The 15,595-nt window shown below is 42.0% G+C and overlaps 1 protein-coding gene across 1 annotated transcript in view; it reads left to right on the top strand.

The window, feature by feature from the left end:
* The first annotated feature begins 7,243 nt into the window (after window positions 1–7,243).
* Window positions 7,244–15,595, top strand: part of PLPP3 (phospholipid phosphatase 3) — a 110,036-nt gene continuing 101,684 nt past the window's right edge. Inside the window, exon 1 of the mRNA XM_061633152.1 lies at window positions 7,244–8,046. Coding sequence (XP_061489136.1) covers window positions 7,908–8,046 — 139 coding nt within the window. The 5' untranslated portion in view covers window positions 7,244–7,907. The remainder of the gene's footprint in view (window positions 8,047–15,595) is intronic.

Raw genomic sequence — 15,595 nt, 5'->3', positions numbered from 1 at the left:
ATCAGCTTGACTGAGAGATCAGCGGCATTTGGTTTCCAGTAATTTGAGCTGGCCTTTATAATAACTTTCTAACTTTAAGACCTGGTGCCTGAGTTTGCTTGTTTTTCTCTTCCCTCCTCATCCTTTTTTCCTCTTGTGTCTTGTCTTTAAATTGTAAGCCTGTAGGCACGGTCTGTCTTGTTTGTTATTGATCTTATGTAAGTCTCTCTGGAGCATCTTTGGCTGAAGAGTTTTATAAAAGTGCTTTAGATACATAAACAAACTGAGTGTGACAGAGAGTTTGGCTGTGTGGAGGTGGGCCAGTTTTATTGATTTTCATTTAATGCTCATTTTCACCAAATGACACGCCTAATATCACTGCTACCAACCAGGCAGATCTTCTCCTAAGTTATTTACAATGCATTCTGTGAAATAAGCATGGGGAAGCTCTTTGGGTAGAGATACACTATTGTGCTGGTTCCAGTGCATCACCACTTCTGTACAGTATTCTGGAACAGGGGCACATAAAGCTTGTCAAACTCCACCCTTTTTTACTCTAAAACCTGGTCATATCAGCTCGAGTGTTTTTTTTTAATTCAGCTTCAGGCAGAGTTTGCAGCTGATTGGTAGATCAACCCATTTGCCGTCCAGGTGTGGCCAATGGAAATACTTTGCTGCAAGCTCAGGCAGAAACAATGATTGGCCCAACACTTTGCTGTGGGTGGTCCTGAAAGGTCTGAAATCAACAATGGGAAAGGGAGGTGTAGCCAGCCGAAGGTCGGGTCACTTCAAAACACAGCCAGAAAGTCCATTCTGGTTACTTTTGAAGCCTTTGTGTTGTTCACTGATCTGTTGCAGGATTTATGCAGGGTTTTTTCCCCTTTAGATCTGAAACCATAATAGTCCTCTAGATGAGTTGTGCATCTAATTAGAATGAATCCCAAACCAAATTGGGCCACTTTATTGACTGGTGCAGAGAAGGAGCAGGGAAACTCACCATGTGATGACATCACATCACATCTTTTCTATAACTCATGGGGATAGCCAGTGTGGAGCCCTCCAGATGTTGGTGGACTATCATCCCTTACCATTGGCTGCACTAGGCTTGGACTGATAGGAGTTGGAGTCCAACCTCTGAAGGACACCACTTTGGCTATCCCTGAATTATAGAAAAGGTGTAGCGTGATGTCATCACACTGCGAAGTTTCCTCCTCCTTACCACTTCAGGCAATAAAGTAGAGCTGGGGTACATTTGCAATGAATGGATGGCAAAGCATAGCATGGGGTTTGTTGTATTTTACTGGACAGAATGGGGGGAGGAGATGACACAGAACTGCTGTTTTTCAGTGGCAGCCACATGTTGATCTTAATTACATCCTGATTGTGGTACAGAACTGGATAAAAAGAGATGGGCATATGCACTTTGGCACTGGAGAAGCGTTTTGTACAGCCTGAAAAGAAATTAGGGTGATATCTCAGACTAGGCATATCCAACATTAGTAAGACTAATGTATCACCCTTAATTGTTTTTTTAAAAAAAATTCTTTGACATAGAGGGCTTTTTTCTGCTTGGTGAAGGGGAAGAGGGTCACCCACTGATGTTTCCATACACCTCTTGCCCAACTCATTTTCACATTAATGGTGCTTAAAAACAAGATGCTCCTTGTGACTTGATGCCAAAGCAGATAGCTGGGAAAGAGTAAATAACTACAGAATTCTTTTTTTGTCTGCAACTCTCGCATCAGGGGAGCTTTCCCCTGTGTATTGACACAAGGATGCATAAAATTACTGCAGGGTTCTGTTCTCTAAAGACATAATTATACCCTCAGTGCATCATAGAATGTCTCAGTTGAGCTCGGCATTGTATTCCCAGAGAGGTTTTCAAATGCAAATATCAAAGTTTCCTTTGTCAACTTCTGCTTTTTCCTCTTCAAGTGCAGGCAACCCACTACTTTTCCAGTTGTTATGATTAGAATAAGAGTTTTAAACAAAATTGAACAAAAAGGTTATTAGAATGTAACCCTATCACACCTCCAAAAATCAGAAGCAGTAGAAGCTGAAACACCTGAGCTAAGGACGACTGCTATTCCATACCACCACCACTACCTGCACCCCAGTTTCTTTTGCCACTTGGAACCACTGTGGCGAGGAAGACAGCTGCATTTCATTCATGTAATCTATTTTATTCTCAAACAGGTTTTTCAAGTGCAAGTACAAAGGTTGTTCCTTTTCACCAATTTCATGCGTATGCAATTATGGGTGGAATCTGGTTCTGAAATATTGAGTTGAAAAATCCCATGTTGTAGAGATAAGTTTAAAATATGCAAGTAGCCACTCTGATGTAGCAGTCTTGCACGTACAGCTGCTCAGCTGCTCACATGAAGCTCTTCTACCCACAAGGAATTCTTTTCAATTGGGGAAGCAAAGCTATTCCTTATGTACATTTCTTGATTATGGCAGCCTATACATTGACCCATGCATCTCAAAGTGTTCACAGAGTGACTGGATCTGGTTGCACATCTGCAAGTGAATCAAAATGTCTGGGATCACACTGCTTTCCTGGCTACATAAACAATAGATATTCTCCTGTCCTGTCAATATATAAAGAATAAACATATCTATCACTTATCATAGTGTAGGGTTGCCAGGCTCAGGGCCTGAGAATGATTCTGTATCTTTAAGAGAAGAGAAAATTCAGCCAAGTGCAGGTTTTCTTGCAACACTGTAATGGGAAAAACCACAAGGTGAAATTCTCCCTTCCCCCTGCACAACTTTTAAAGATACAGAAGACCTCTTGGTTGCCAGACCCAGCCACAAACTATGCCAACTGTGCAGTTATGTGCTAAAAATGTATTCTGCTTGAAGCATTAAAGTTTTATTTTGTGTGTGTGCATATGTGCATGCGCACACAAAATAAGAATAGGTCTGTTGAACCCATTAAGCGAGATGATCTACTGTGTAGACTATGAGAGTTCAATCTATCTTGATGTAACAGTCCCATATCCTGCTTTCAGAGATGTTAGAATTGCCCTCATGCCAGTCATTTAGTAGTAACAAGCTGCACTGTTCCAAAGCAGCTTCTAATAAGCAGGAAAGGACGCTTAAATAATAAGAATAATCTCCACAATTTTGGAATTCTTCTTACCTAAATCCCAGTATGTCAATCATTCTGATCCATGTGAGCAGATCAGTGAAACTTTGGTTAAAAGACAATGCCAAATGGATTATCCAGTAAAAGGGATCTCTCTGTTAACCTTTGTCCTACATACTTTGAGCCCCAAAGTTAGTCACATCTAAATAAGCTTCCCTGGTAGCATTCTTCACCTGTTCTAGACTTCACCTCCCATCAATCCCGGCCAACATGGCCAATGGTCAAAGATGACAGAAGTTGTTTTCCAGCAATATCTGGAGGGCACCAGGTTGAAGAATGCTGATCTGTATACATCTTTGGCGTCTATAAGGAACTAATTAAAGGTTGGTTCATACAAAACAGCTTCCACATGGAGGCTTGTGTTTACTTCCCGTTGCAACGGTTGTCCAACTCACACCACTAAAAAAAAATCACGTATGCCCCCCCCATGTGCCTATTTATTTATTTTTCAGGTTTGTGGCAGAAAAATCCCCCATTCCTGTAGAGAGCTTTTGCATGCAAGTGTATTGTGATATTTATCAAAGGATTTTCTTCCAAGTTATGTCTTGGGAGTAAAGGATGTTGTAATGATGTGGACCATTGTATTCTTCAGATAGATAAGGTAAACAGCTATATACAAATGGTTGGCTGCATGGATGGAATTGCTGTAGGGGAGAAATCTACAATGTTCTAAAGCTGCTGCAACATTTCGAAAGTGCTTCTGTTAAAAACTAGTGTGATGCAATGGTTAGAGTATTGGACTAGGACCTGGGAGCCCCAGTCAACCATGAAGTTCACTGGATGATCTTGGGTTGGTCACTGCCTCTCAGCCTAACCTACCTCACAGGATTGTTATGAGGATAAAATGGAGAGAGGAGAACCACGTGCACTACTTTGAGCTTCTTGATGAAAGGTTGCATATAAAGGTAATTAACAACAGCAATAAATTAACATCAGTCAGTCACACAGCAATTCTAATATATTTATAGGGCTACAGTTGTGGCCCTCTTGTTAAGGTTGAGCGGGCTGAACCACATTGCACCATTATAATGAGAAATTAGGGGAACAGTAAGTTCTATGGCTTTTAGCTTGAAAATGGCCCAATGGATTAACTTGAAACTTGGCAGTGTAGGAGAGGAAGGTTTGAGGACAGTCGATATTGAATTAAGGATGGAAGATTTTGAACAAATTAAATGTTTAATGAGAGACTCTGGCATATTTGATAGGTGCTGTGTGTTTTTCTTCTGTAGACTTTGCTGGTTTTTCTGGGAACTTCTCCCCATTTTGACTATGTGTATTAAGAAACAAAACTGTTTTAGGTCAAGATGAATGTCTAGTATATGGTTTTACCCATGAGTAACAATGGCAGTCACATGACTTCCTTATACAGCTGTTGCTAGGCAATGGTTTCTGACAGTTCAGAACCTTTGCTGAGCCTTAGTACCAAAGTTCAAAAGACTTGAGACAGTGCAGTTAAGGCAGGGGTGAGGAACCTCATGTCTGGGACCCAAATATGGTCAACCAGGCTCTATCTGACCTTTGGAACTCCCTCTGGGTCATCACCATCATCTCCCCAGGCATCACTCCTTACCAGGCCTACTTCCTTGAGTGATTTTGTCTGCCTGGTATGTGTCCTTGCGCTCTGATAATGCCTCTCGGTTGCCTGGATGGAGGATGTGTGTATAGATAAAAAATGGCCTACTGTACAAAGGCAAAACGTGTGTGTGATGGCATGTGCCCAGATGGAAATGCAGCCCTCTGTCAGCAAAAGCTGGGGGGGGGATTAGCCAGGTGGCTCTAGGGAATGGTTAATGAGTCTTTGCGTATGAGAGTGATGCCTGATACCTTGAACATCCTTCCCTCTACTATACATGAAGCGTAATCCATCGATTACTTCAGATAACTTGTAAAGACAAATCTTTTTGCCTTGGCTTTCTCTGACCCATGATATTGGACCCTGCTATTACTGAATTTCTGTTTTTATAATATTGTTCTATTGTTTTTATTTTTGTGTATCTGTTTTCATAATACTGTTGTATTGTTTTTATTACCCAGTCTGGACAAATCCCATATCTTGAACTGAATCGAGCTAATTTGGGATTTGTCCAGACCAAATAGAGGCAGCCCCAGATCACCCCAGGTAGGTCCATCAGGAGAGATCCAGGACTGTCCAAAGGGGTCTGTTTTATCCATCTGGCATTCTTGCCAGTTAGACTAGACTGATAGCTGCTAGTGATTAGTTCAAGATAATCTAGCAAACTTCATGGCTGAAAAAAATATTCAAATAGGAGTCTCACTAGCATTCATACCATGCCATGAATCACGTGGGCTTTTGGGTTGTACAGTATTTACTAGATACCAACAGTTAAAGAAATGGCTGGCTAATTCAAATCAATAGGTGAATTTCAGCCCACCATAGCCTTTGTGCTGTTGCTTTCTTACCACTGCCAGGTCATAACACTGCAGTAACTTACAGAATTGCCCTGTTGAGTTCTGGACCACAGGCACCCAACATGGTGCATTCCAGATGTTGTTAGACTATAACTTCCATCCTCCCTGACCATCAGGGATGCTGGCTGGAGCTGTTAGGAGTTAAGAGTCCAAGATCATCTGGAGGGCACCACGTTGGCTATCCTTGATCTATACTGCAGACAGGATGGCCAAGGAAAGGAGTATCATTATCATCCTTTCCATCTGTTCAAGTTCTGAATACTTTTTAGTGCATTTGTAGAACAATTCACCAGGGCTGGTATGGGCATGACTGGGCCCTTGGGCACCAGACTGCCCCGGGTCCGCATTGTCATGCTCTCTAACATCCCCTCCTGACACGGGCAGTACGGGCTTGAATAGGCTCACCTGCCCCAAATACCTCCCGCATCGCCATGTTAGCTCGCTGTGCGCATATGCCTTTCATTCCTCCTCCAGGTGACTTTATCCCCACAACCAAACCTTAGAGATCAGCCACTTCTTCCTCCTCATTCTGGCAAGCTAAACTCTTAGGTGAGAAATAAAAAAGAGAAGGATCTGGGATCCATTACCCAGGTAAGAGTCACAAACCCAGAGACAAAGAGTGCTTATACAACATTTGTAAAAAAGCAAGGAGGCAGAAAATGCTCTAACTGTATTTTTTGAAAATGATGACTCACAAATCATATGATTTTTGTGCAACTAACCCCATGATTTTGGAATAGACTATAATTGGAAAATCTTCACAAATTGGCTGCTATACTATGCTAAAAGGTCAGTTTCTAAAAACTGGTGGTGGTGGTCTAAAATCCTGCCTTCTCATGAGAAATTCCTTCATTTTAAATCTCAGTGGTGTGCATGTAGGCTGGCTGTAGTGATCAGAGAAAGGCATTCTGCACATTCTCAGAAGCACCTTTAAGATGTCATATATCCCAGGTTTAGCCCTACTCACAAACTCTGTATATATAGTAAGTTTAATGTTGTAACCACAAGGCATAACACAACAAATCAAAGCATGTGCAAGAACATTTGTACATCCAGTAGGATTTAAAAGCATTAGAACTTCCATTAAAGCATCCAAAAATTAATATAATAAAACTGTGAATTCAAATAGTAGTTACATCACTAATAAAGTGATCCCAGATTCCAGGGCAAGTCCTAATTTAGCCAGGCGTCTAGTAGGATTTGCAAATACAAATCGCTTATTTTAAAAGATGAAAGAGTAAAACTGGTTACTTGATAGCTAACATAAGGAAATGCATCCGCCAGCATTCCGATTCTGAGCCAGAGAGGTTGACAATAATCTGACCCAGGGGGTCCTCCCTCTTACTACTTCATAAAAGGGAGCAACTCCGTATTACTCTAAAGTTTCGAGGGCTGTTATCTGCAGAAGCAGAATTAAATCACACTCTCCTTTCAGGATCTACCACAAAGCAGCAGTTGTTAACACAAACATTTCCAACTTTGCTACCAATCAAGACGGGAACGGGAGTGGGGGTGGAAGAGGGACCACTGGCCGAGAGACCCTCCCCCTCAACAGGATTTGTGTCCTTACTGAGGCTGGCTTGTTTTGAACGCTAGGGGCTCCCTCCTTCTGGAAATACAGAGTATTTCTCTCACTCCCTTTTTTTTAATCCTCTTTGGGAAAAAATGTGGGGTTAATTATCATATGTATATGTCAGTTTCAGGAAGGGGTTGTACTTGGATAGCCCGTAGGAGCCTTAAAAAAAGAGGGAGAGGGAGCAAGAGAGGGGGTGGTGGAAAAGGATCCGAGGAAATAAAAGTGCAGTAATAACCCAGTTGGATCACACAGCATCGGTGGCAGCCCCTTCTAGCCGAAGCCTTTGGGTTACTTTCGACGCGGCGGCGCGCCAGTTGCTCTGCACGGTCTCTCTTCCCACTCACGAGTCAGGGACTCACCGAGCTTGCTTGCCGAGGAGCTGCTCCGCTCAACTCCTACGGCCAGCCGGGATTGGTTGGATTCCCGATCACGCTGAGCACAAGTTTTCCAACTTTGAAAAACTTTTCCTGCCCTTTCTTTTATGTTGTTTTGCTAGGTCCTACAATCTAGGAGGCTGGGGGAGAACTCTCATTCTTTCTCGTACCTGGGAAAATAGTATAAGACTAATCCTACAAACTTTCTACAGTCTCAAAAGGGCCCGCGGCAAGTCAGCCACACCAACAAAAGCCACCTAACCCCCACCGCCTTTCAGCTCCCCCGTGCGAAGGCAGCAAGCGGCACCTTCCACCGCCTGGATTTTCCTTCTGATTTTTCCTCCCCCTCATCGGCGAGAAGACGTCGTCGCTTGGAAGGGCGATTCCTTCCCGAATCATGCAGAATTACAAGTACGACAAGGCGATCGCTCCGGAGAGCAAAAACGGCGGCAGCCCTGCCTTGAACAACAACCCGACCAAAAGCACCAGCAAGAAAGCTTTACTGGTTTGCCTCGACCTCTTCTGCCTCTTCATGGGTGAGATTTAAAGCCGAGCAACTCTCTCCTTCTCCTCCAATTTCGTTCACTTTCTTCGGATTACTATTTTTTTTGTAAGAAACAGCTTCAGCGTTGCACAACGTTTTTCCTTCTTCCAGCCTCGCTTTGCTAAAACTAACCAGTCTCCACCTCCTCTTCCCACTCCGTCCTGAACCTTTTGGTAGCTCACTCTTGCTCTCTCCTTTCTTGCAAAAACTTTGCGACTGAGGCATAACTAATCTTCCGGAGCCGATCTCTCTTTTGCAAGAATATCTGAGTATAGCTGTGGAATAGGTTTCTTTCCTCTCGCGCGCCTCTCACCCCCCCCCCCCAGCACCGCATCTTGTATCTTGCAAGCTCCAGCTTTTTGCCCCTTTCTACTTTCATGATGGGTTATGATGCCAAATAATTAAAAATGTGGGAGGGAAAACCAAACAGAAACAAAGCAAAGCGCTCTACTGCGTTGCAAAGGAGTTTCCAAGTTGCAGTGTTTTGTGTGTACAAAATACACGAGCTAAGGCAGCCGGGAGTTGCGAATGCCAAGAAGTAATTAAAAAGGGGGGGTCGTTTTACTCTAAGGAAGCACCCGGCGAAACCACAGAACCGTATGGAAACCCCTGATGCCAGTCCAAATAAAATGGATGTCCCAGCAATGAGCTGAGCCTCATATGTAAACAAAGCATCTCCCATCCCAGCCAGCTCTTGAGGAGCAGCCGGGAAAACAAGGCATGCTTTTCACTTGGCCGCTCCTGTTTAGAGAATAGGCTTCAAAGGTGCCCTCCAAAGGATTTTCTGGAGTGGGAAAAGGAGGGGGGATGTTTTGTGTGCCTTTTAAAGGGAGGGGAGTCCAGTTAGCAGCAGTTGTAGGGAAGCAGAATGATTTGCTCTCAGACCAGTTTGTGGCTCAAAGGTCCTTTTCAAATGGAATAAAAATTTGGCTTGCAGAAAATAGGGGAGGAGGGAGTTTGGCTGTGATGTTTGGTACACACACACACATCTGTGACCTGTCAATGTTAAGAGAGAATGCAGTAGTTGATATGCTCAGAATTCTGTCTTGTAGAGTGTGTTTTGTTTTAAGTCCTTTAAGGCCAGGAATAGCCCTTAAAATAAGGGTTTCTGTATTTGTGTATAAGGATATAGAAAATAAAGAAATAATAAAAGTTTTCTCTCTGTTAGGACTCTTGTGCCTTTCCTCCAAGTGAGCCTGTGTCACTGGCTCTCTACACCTGAAAAGACTTCACCTTTGACATTTCTGTCTGCCATTCTGCTGTTAATGGCTCAGGAACCCTGCCTGAGGAAATTTCTAAAGGTGATAATCCTAGTGTGGTGTCATAGCTGATTTATGGTGCCAAGAGCTTTCATGGACACCTCTTGATCAGGTGTATTTCAAAATCTAGTGAGCCTATAGAAGTTTGGACTGAGGCACTCAGGATGATCAGCCAATTTAACCCAGTGATGAAGGCTTAAACACATCCTTCCCCAACCTAATGTCCTCCAGATGTTTAGAACAATAATCCCATGGGTTGTGTTGGCTGGGGCTGATGGGAGCTGTAGTCCAAAACATCAGGAGGACATGAGGTTGGGGACAGCTGCATTAAGGGATGCCTGAATTTCCTGTCTGCTTTAGGCAAACATCTGTCTGCTTTACAAATCACCAAGGACAGAAAGGTGCTCTCTATCTGAAAAGATTATTCAGATGGCCAATACTCCAAAGTATTGTACAAAACAAACACCACTGTTAACATATGGTGCCCTTTCCCTCTTAATAGTGAAGGTACAGTACTGAATTGCCCATTTAAATAGCCCACTGCAGGGAACAGTAAAAAAGAGGCATGTGATTTCTACCTTCTCAGACTTTTTATTCTAAATGATCTTAGAGACACTGAGAGGATTACTCCCTTTGAAGTCCTGTTTGTGTCCTAACTCTAACAGTTTTATATGTTTGAGGGCTTGTGATTTTTAGAGAGAGAGAGAAAGAGGCAGGTTTGTTCACTTTAGTCTGGATAAGGACCACTTCACACTTTAAATGTAAATGTATTGCCTTCAAGTCGATTCCGACTTATGGTGACCCTATGAATAGGGTTTTCATGAGGCTGAGAGGCAGTGACTGGCTCCGGGTCACCCAGTGTGCTTCATGGCTGCGTGGGGATTTGAACCCTGGTCTCCCAGGTCGTAGTCCAACACCTTAACCACTACACCACAGTGGCTCTTGTTTCACACATTACATGGCAGTATTACCAGGTTTACCATTGTAAAGAGGGAAGCTTTCTGATGAGTAAATACACATGTTTTCAAAGACCATGTTGTTCCGCTCATGCTTCAAATGTTTAGGTACTCTTAAGAATGCCATGTGAGAAGCAACTTTGCCATTAACATTAAGAAACTGTGGAAGGGAATCCCAGTTTATACAGAATGGATCAAGACACTGTTGTTTATGCTAGTCAAATCTGGCTTTGTTGGGATCTGTAATTTGGTTGCTGCTGTCCAATTTGCGCAATTTGATGTGTATATAATGACAGTGTGTATTCAGAGCAATTAAATCCTATGAGTATAATAGTTATACTATATGAGGACAAGTGAGAAAGGACTTCAGTGTGAGTACAATGTTGGCATGCTCCATGGCACTGGAGATGCTGCATTTTTAGATCCTTGATATGTGTAAGGCTTTATTCTATGAAAAGGGAATTATCTCTCCTTGCTCTCATCCTATGTATCATATAATTATCAACACTTAGACGAGAACTAGGATGTTTAAAAGATCTCTATGTCTGATGCCCATTTCTCTTAAGTAGAAATCCAGTATGTTTGATAAGCAAACCAGTATTGATCCTGCATCACTTAAGAAATCATATGTATTGCTGAATATATATCTTCTTGATGGGTTCAGTCATGCTATTCCTGTTCAAATTAGTAGGTGTTTTGTCATTAAGTCTAAAAGAGGCAATATGAGGGGGGATTGTGCTAAGCTGGCAATATGGGAGGGGATTGTCCAACACACACAAAAATGATAACTTTTTGAAGCATTTTCCTTAATAGGGCTAAGCTAATCCAACATGGATCGCTTGAGCAAGTTCCTCAGAAGGCTAAGCAAAAGTGAGCAAAACCTGTGTTCCAAGTAGAGCTTAATAATCAACAACTGAATACAGTGTCTAGATTATTATTTTTCATTATAATAACCTGTTATAGGGCAAAGCGCAAAAAAAGAGAGGATATAACTGTAAACTAAGTCTAGGGGGCACTGTGGTGTAGTGGATAATGTGCAATTCACCATAGACAGTTCATTATGATACATAGTGTCAAGGGCTTGAGTTCCAATCCTATTTTCTGAGTATAGGTTATTGGGAAAGTAACATAACATCTGTGTGCCATACCAGCTGTGCATTGTAATTAACAATGCTTATTGATTTTTGGAGCTTAAAAAAAAAGAAGGAACAGCAGCAGTGTAAGGGTAACAGTAAAGGAGGAAATGTAGGAAATAGTAAGCTGTATTTTGATCACTGCATCACATCATTTTCAGTTCAGGGACACCACAAAAAGATATAACAGTTCTATGTCTTGGGCTGCTCTGTTTTATGGAATACAGATATAGAAGGTGAATCTTCTAACAGGTATGTTATAATGAGATAACAATGGAGTGGGACATTAAGATGCTAACTGGTTTTTTGCGTTACAAGCATTTATAGGAAATACTTATTTGTATGACCGATGGTCATTGAGATAATGCTAGGTAGGTAACACTCTCACGCTCAAAGGATCAGTTAACGAAGTGAGAACCAAGAATAACAACATATCTTTGGACTACTATTCAATTTTTTAGGGCTTCAGTAATCACATTGTGCACCTGATGGAGAAGACTGTAGCCCTCAAAAGCTTATGCCATAATCAGTTTTGTAGTCTTTAAGATACCAGACTTTTTATTGGCTTTGCTGGAAGAGACTGCAATCCAATACACACTTACCTTGGAGCAAGTCACATTGAACCCAATGGAGCTTACTTCTAAGTAGATATGTATTAGATTGTAGCATAAGGCAGCTTCTCCTCTGGAAACACATTAAACTTTCTACAAGTTTAGGCTGAAATCTTATGCGCACTTACTTGGAAGTAACTCTTATTAAATTCTGGGAATTTTACTTATGAGTAAACATGAATAAGATTAGTCTGCGAGTTTTAAACTTGTGTAAAATAAACAGAGGTAGCAGCTGCTTCTCTGCGTTAAAAGAAATGAGTAATGTAGGATGAACATCTAGCAGGGTCCAGTATTTGAATAAAACTACAGAATTGCAAACAGCATTCCTAAAAATGGCTTACATGCTGAAGAATCTAGCAGTTACAAAAAGTAAAAAAATAATTGTTTGTAACATTACAACATTAGTTGTGGTACACAGGCTGGAACAATCAATGAGGGTGCCAAGAAAGAAATGAATAACACAACAGCATGTGCCTTTAATTACATAGATACCACGGTCTTAGAACTGATTGTTTCTGCTTAGAGCACATTTTTCTTCATACTGTCAGTTTGGTTTAATTTTTTCAGAGTTTGTTGTTCATCTGGTCTCTATTATCAGGCACAAATATATTAGGCAGAGAGAGAATAATAGTTTTTACTGCATAATTCCACATGAATATGGATCTGCAGAAAAAGTATCAACCTCAAGTGTCTGGAGGAAATAAACTGTTTGATTTGTACTACATGCAAGTGGATAAGTAGAAACATAGAATCATTTATCTTAAGAACATGGGAGGAGCCTTGCTGGATCAGACCAAAGGTCAATCTAGTCCAGCATTCTGTTCCCACAGTGGCCAACCAGATGCCTATGGGAGGCCCAAAGCAGAACATGAGCGTGGTAGGTCTTTCATGCTCCTTATATGTATTCTCATCCTGCCTCTGATACTAGCCATTAACAGTCTTATCCTGCATGAATTTATCTAATTCTCTTTTAAAGGTGTCCAAGTTGGTGACCATCACTGCATGCTGTGGTAGTGAATCTCATAGTTTAAGTGCTGTGTGAAGAAGTACTTCCTTATGCCTGTCCCCTCCCCCTTACACATTTTTTTCTAAATGGAAAAAGTCTCAGATATAACCTTTCCTTATAAGGGAGTTGCTTCAACCCCTTGAACACTTTGGTTGTCCTTCTGGAGGTGCTAAGAAAACATGCAAAGGATCAGGTTGGATGCTTTTATTTCCCCCTAGGGATAGCAGTGTCGACTCTCCAGGAGTCATCAATTAGGTGTTGGAGCCTGATATTCACAGATTTATCACAAATACCTTGTGGTTTCCCTGCTGTTCACGATGCCATGCCAGTGTTTACAGACCTGGACATAGTAAGCAGCATCTTCATAGTAATAATGATGTATGTGCAGATGTAAGGAGAGCAAGGGACTTACCTGCTTTAGGTTTAAGTGTGCTATGAACATCTAAAGTGGGCAGGTGCATATCTTCCCAGAGATGTATGTGCTGTCCTTGCATTGGGAGTTTGCCAGCATTCTTACATGCATTGAAATGATAATCTCAGGAAATGCAGAATGTATGTCACCTTGCCTTGCCTCCATCTCACATAAAATGCATCGATTCAGCCTGTCAGAGGAAGTACAGTTATAGGAGTGCTGTCACTAATTCCCCACTAATGTTTAGCTAACTGTGTGTAAGTCCTTTATTTACTTATCTATCCATTTTCATTATTTTTAAATTGCAAGTCCTCCCACAGTGACAGGTCCTTAGCTAATATATGTCATTATTGAATCTGATGGACTACTTGTGCCAGGGATATCCAGTGTGGTGCCCCCAGATGCTGTTGGACTTCAACTCCCATCATTCCTGAACATTGGCCCTACTGGCTGGGGCTGATGGGCATTGTAGTCCCACACATCAGGATGTCATCATGTTGACAACCCTATAGACTTAAGTTTTTATTTCCTGTAGTGCAGCAGTATGGAATCTAAGGCCCAGAGGGCAAATGTTCCCCTCCCCCAGCCTCTTTCTGGCCTTTGGGACTCTCCCCAAGCAATGCTCCCTCACCAGGCCACACCCCTCACTGGTCCTGCTCTATGCCCTCTTTGAGTGTTTTTGCCTGGCTAGAAATGTGTCCTTGAACTGTGATAATGCCTGACTGCATGGAGAGGTGTGTGTAGAACCCTGTGATTTTGAATGGCTGGAAAGCAGCCACTGTAGAAAGATAAGAGTCACATCTGTTACTCCACCCACTTTTGCCTCTGGTCCCACCCACCACTGACCTGCACCCCCCAGAAGGTTGCCCATGAAGCTCTGCAGCCCTTGGACTCAAAAAGGTTCCCCACGCCTGCTTTAATGCATATTATTTTAGGTGAATCTCCTGAGGAAATGGTTGTTTTAACATGGATTGGAAACCTGGGGGGGGGCAGTGAAAGGAAAATAATGACAGTAAAGCCCTTTGTAAGCATTCAAAAACAAATCTGAGGGCTCATACTGGGGAGGGGAGGAGATGGGGGTGGATACTCCACCCTGACCTTCCCACATTGAGTGGGAAGATCTGAAGGAGTCTTCTAAGCACATTTGCATGAGCACACTTAGAGACTTCCTTGCAACTAGGAATCCTGTAACATAGGATTCCTGATCATGGGAAGTTCTAAGAACATTTAGCCAAACTTGTTTAGAAGCTCCATTCAGACATCTGCTTTCAACACAGAAAGATGGATGGAAGACTGGGTGCTCTCAGCACACCTGGAGACATTTTGGGTGGAACCCATGTGTGCGCCCTTATCTCTCTCCCCAGTCTGAGCCTTCATGCAGAAGGTTTGGTTCACTCAGTCATTGATAAATGCATGTAACTGGTGCAATATGAATGCATCATTTGACCTTCGTGATGGGAATGAATGAGCTTCGTAAATACTTGCTCTGCAGCAAAATTATTCTGTGATTCAGGCTTCAACGCTATGCCCACTTACTTGGGAGTAAATCCCACTAAACACTTATTTCCGGACAAACATCGTTAAGATTACACTGTCAGTTGCATGTTGAGAACAAAAGCTATTGGGGAGCTTTTCAGATGATGTGCTGGCAGAAGAGCAATTCCTGCTCAGTGCAGGTTGCATAGTTGAAGAAACTTGGAGATATTCCCACAGGATTTCAAAAGCACTCGATTCTGATCTAATCCTAACTTGACACATTCATTTCACATGGTTGTTGGAAGTAACAAATACATTTTAGCTAATGAAACTTAGAGTCTGTTGGAGAAGGTCCAATATTAAAAGAGTTTTGTTTAAAGTTAGTAGATTTAGATTATTGAAAATTCTAGCCAAGTGATGAATTGAGTCAGTAAACTGTTCTTCCTCAGCCTCGCTCCTCCAATATCTAAAACAGGAATAATACTGTTGTGAGGGTAAATGAGATAAAGATGGTAAAATACTTTGCATGTTCAAATTAGGTCTCTTTTATTACTTAGCCAGAACATATTTAGTTTTCAATGTGATAGAACCTAAGGGATCCATTTTATGGTAGTGATTGTATGGAGATATCAGATTGGTTGAATATAAGGAATTTACAATGCAATCCTATGCCTGTGTAGTTAGAATC

Source organism: Rhineura floridana, chromosome 6 (genome assembly GCF_030035675.1).
Source record: "Rhineura floridana isolate rRhiFlo1 chromosome 6, rRhiFlo1.hap2, whole genome shotgun sequence".
Taxonomy (NCBI): domain Eukaryota; kingdom Metazoa; phylum Chordata; class Lepidosauria; order Squamata; family Rhineuridae; genus Rhineura; species Rhineura floridana.
The sequence above is the reverse complement of the archived record's forward strand: the minus strand, read 5'-3'. Positions and strand labels throughout refer to the sequence as shown.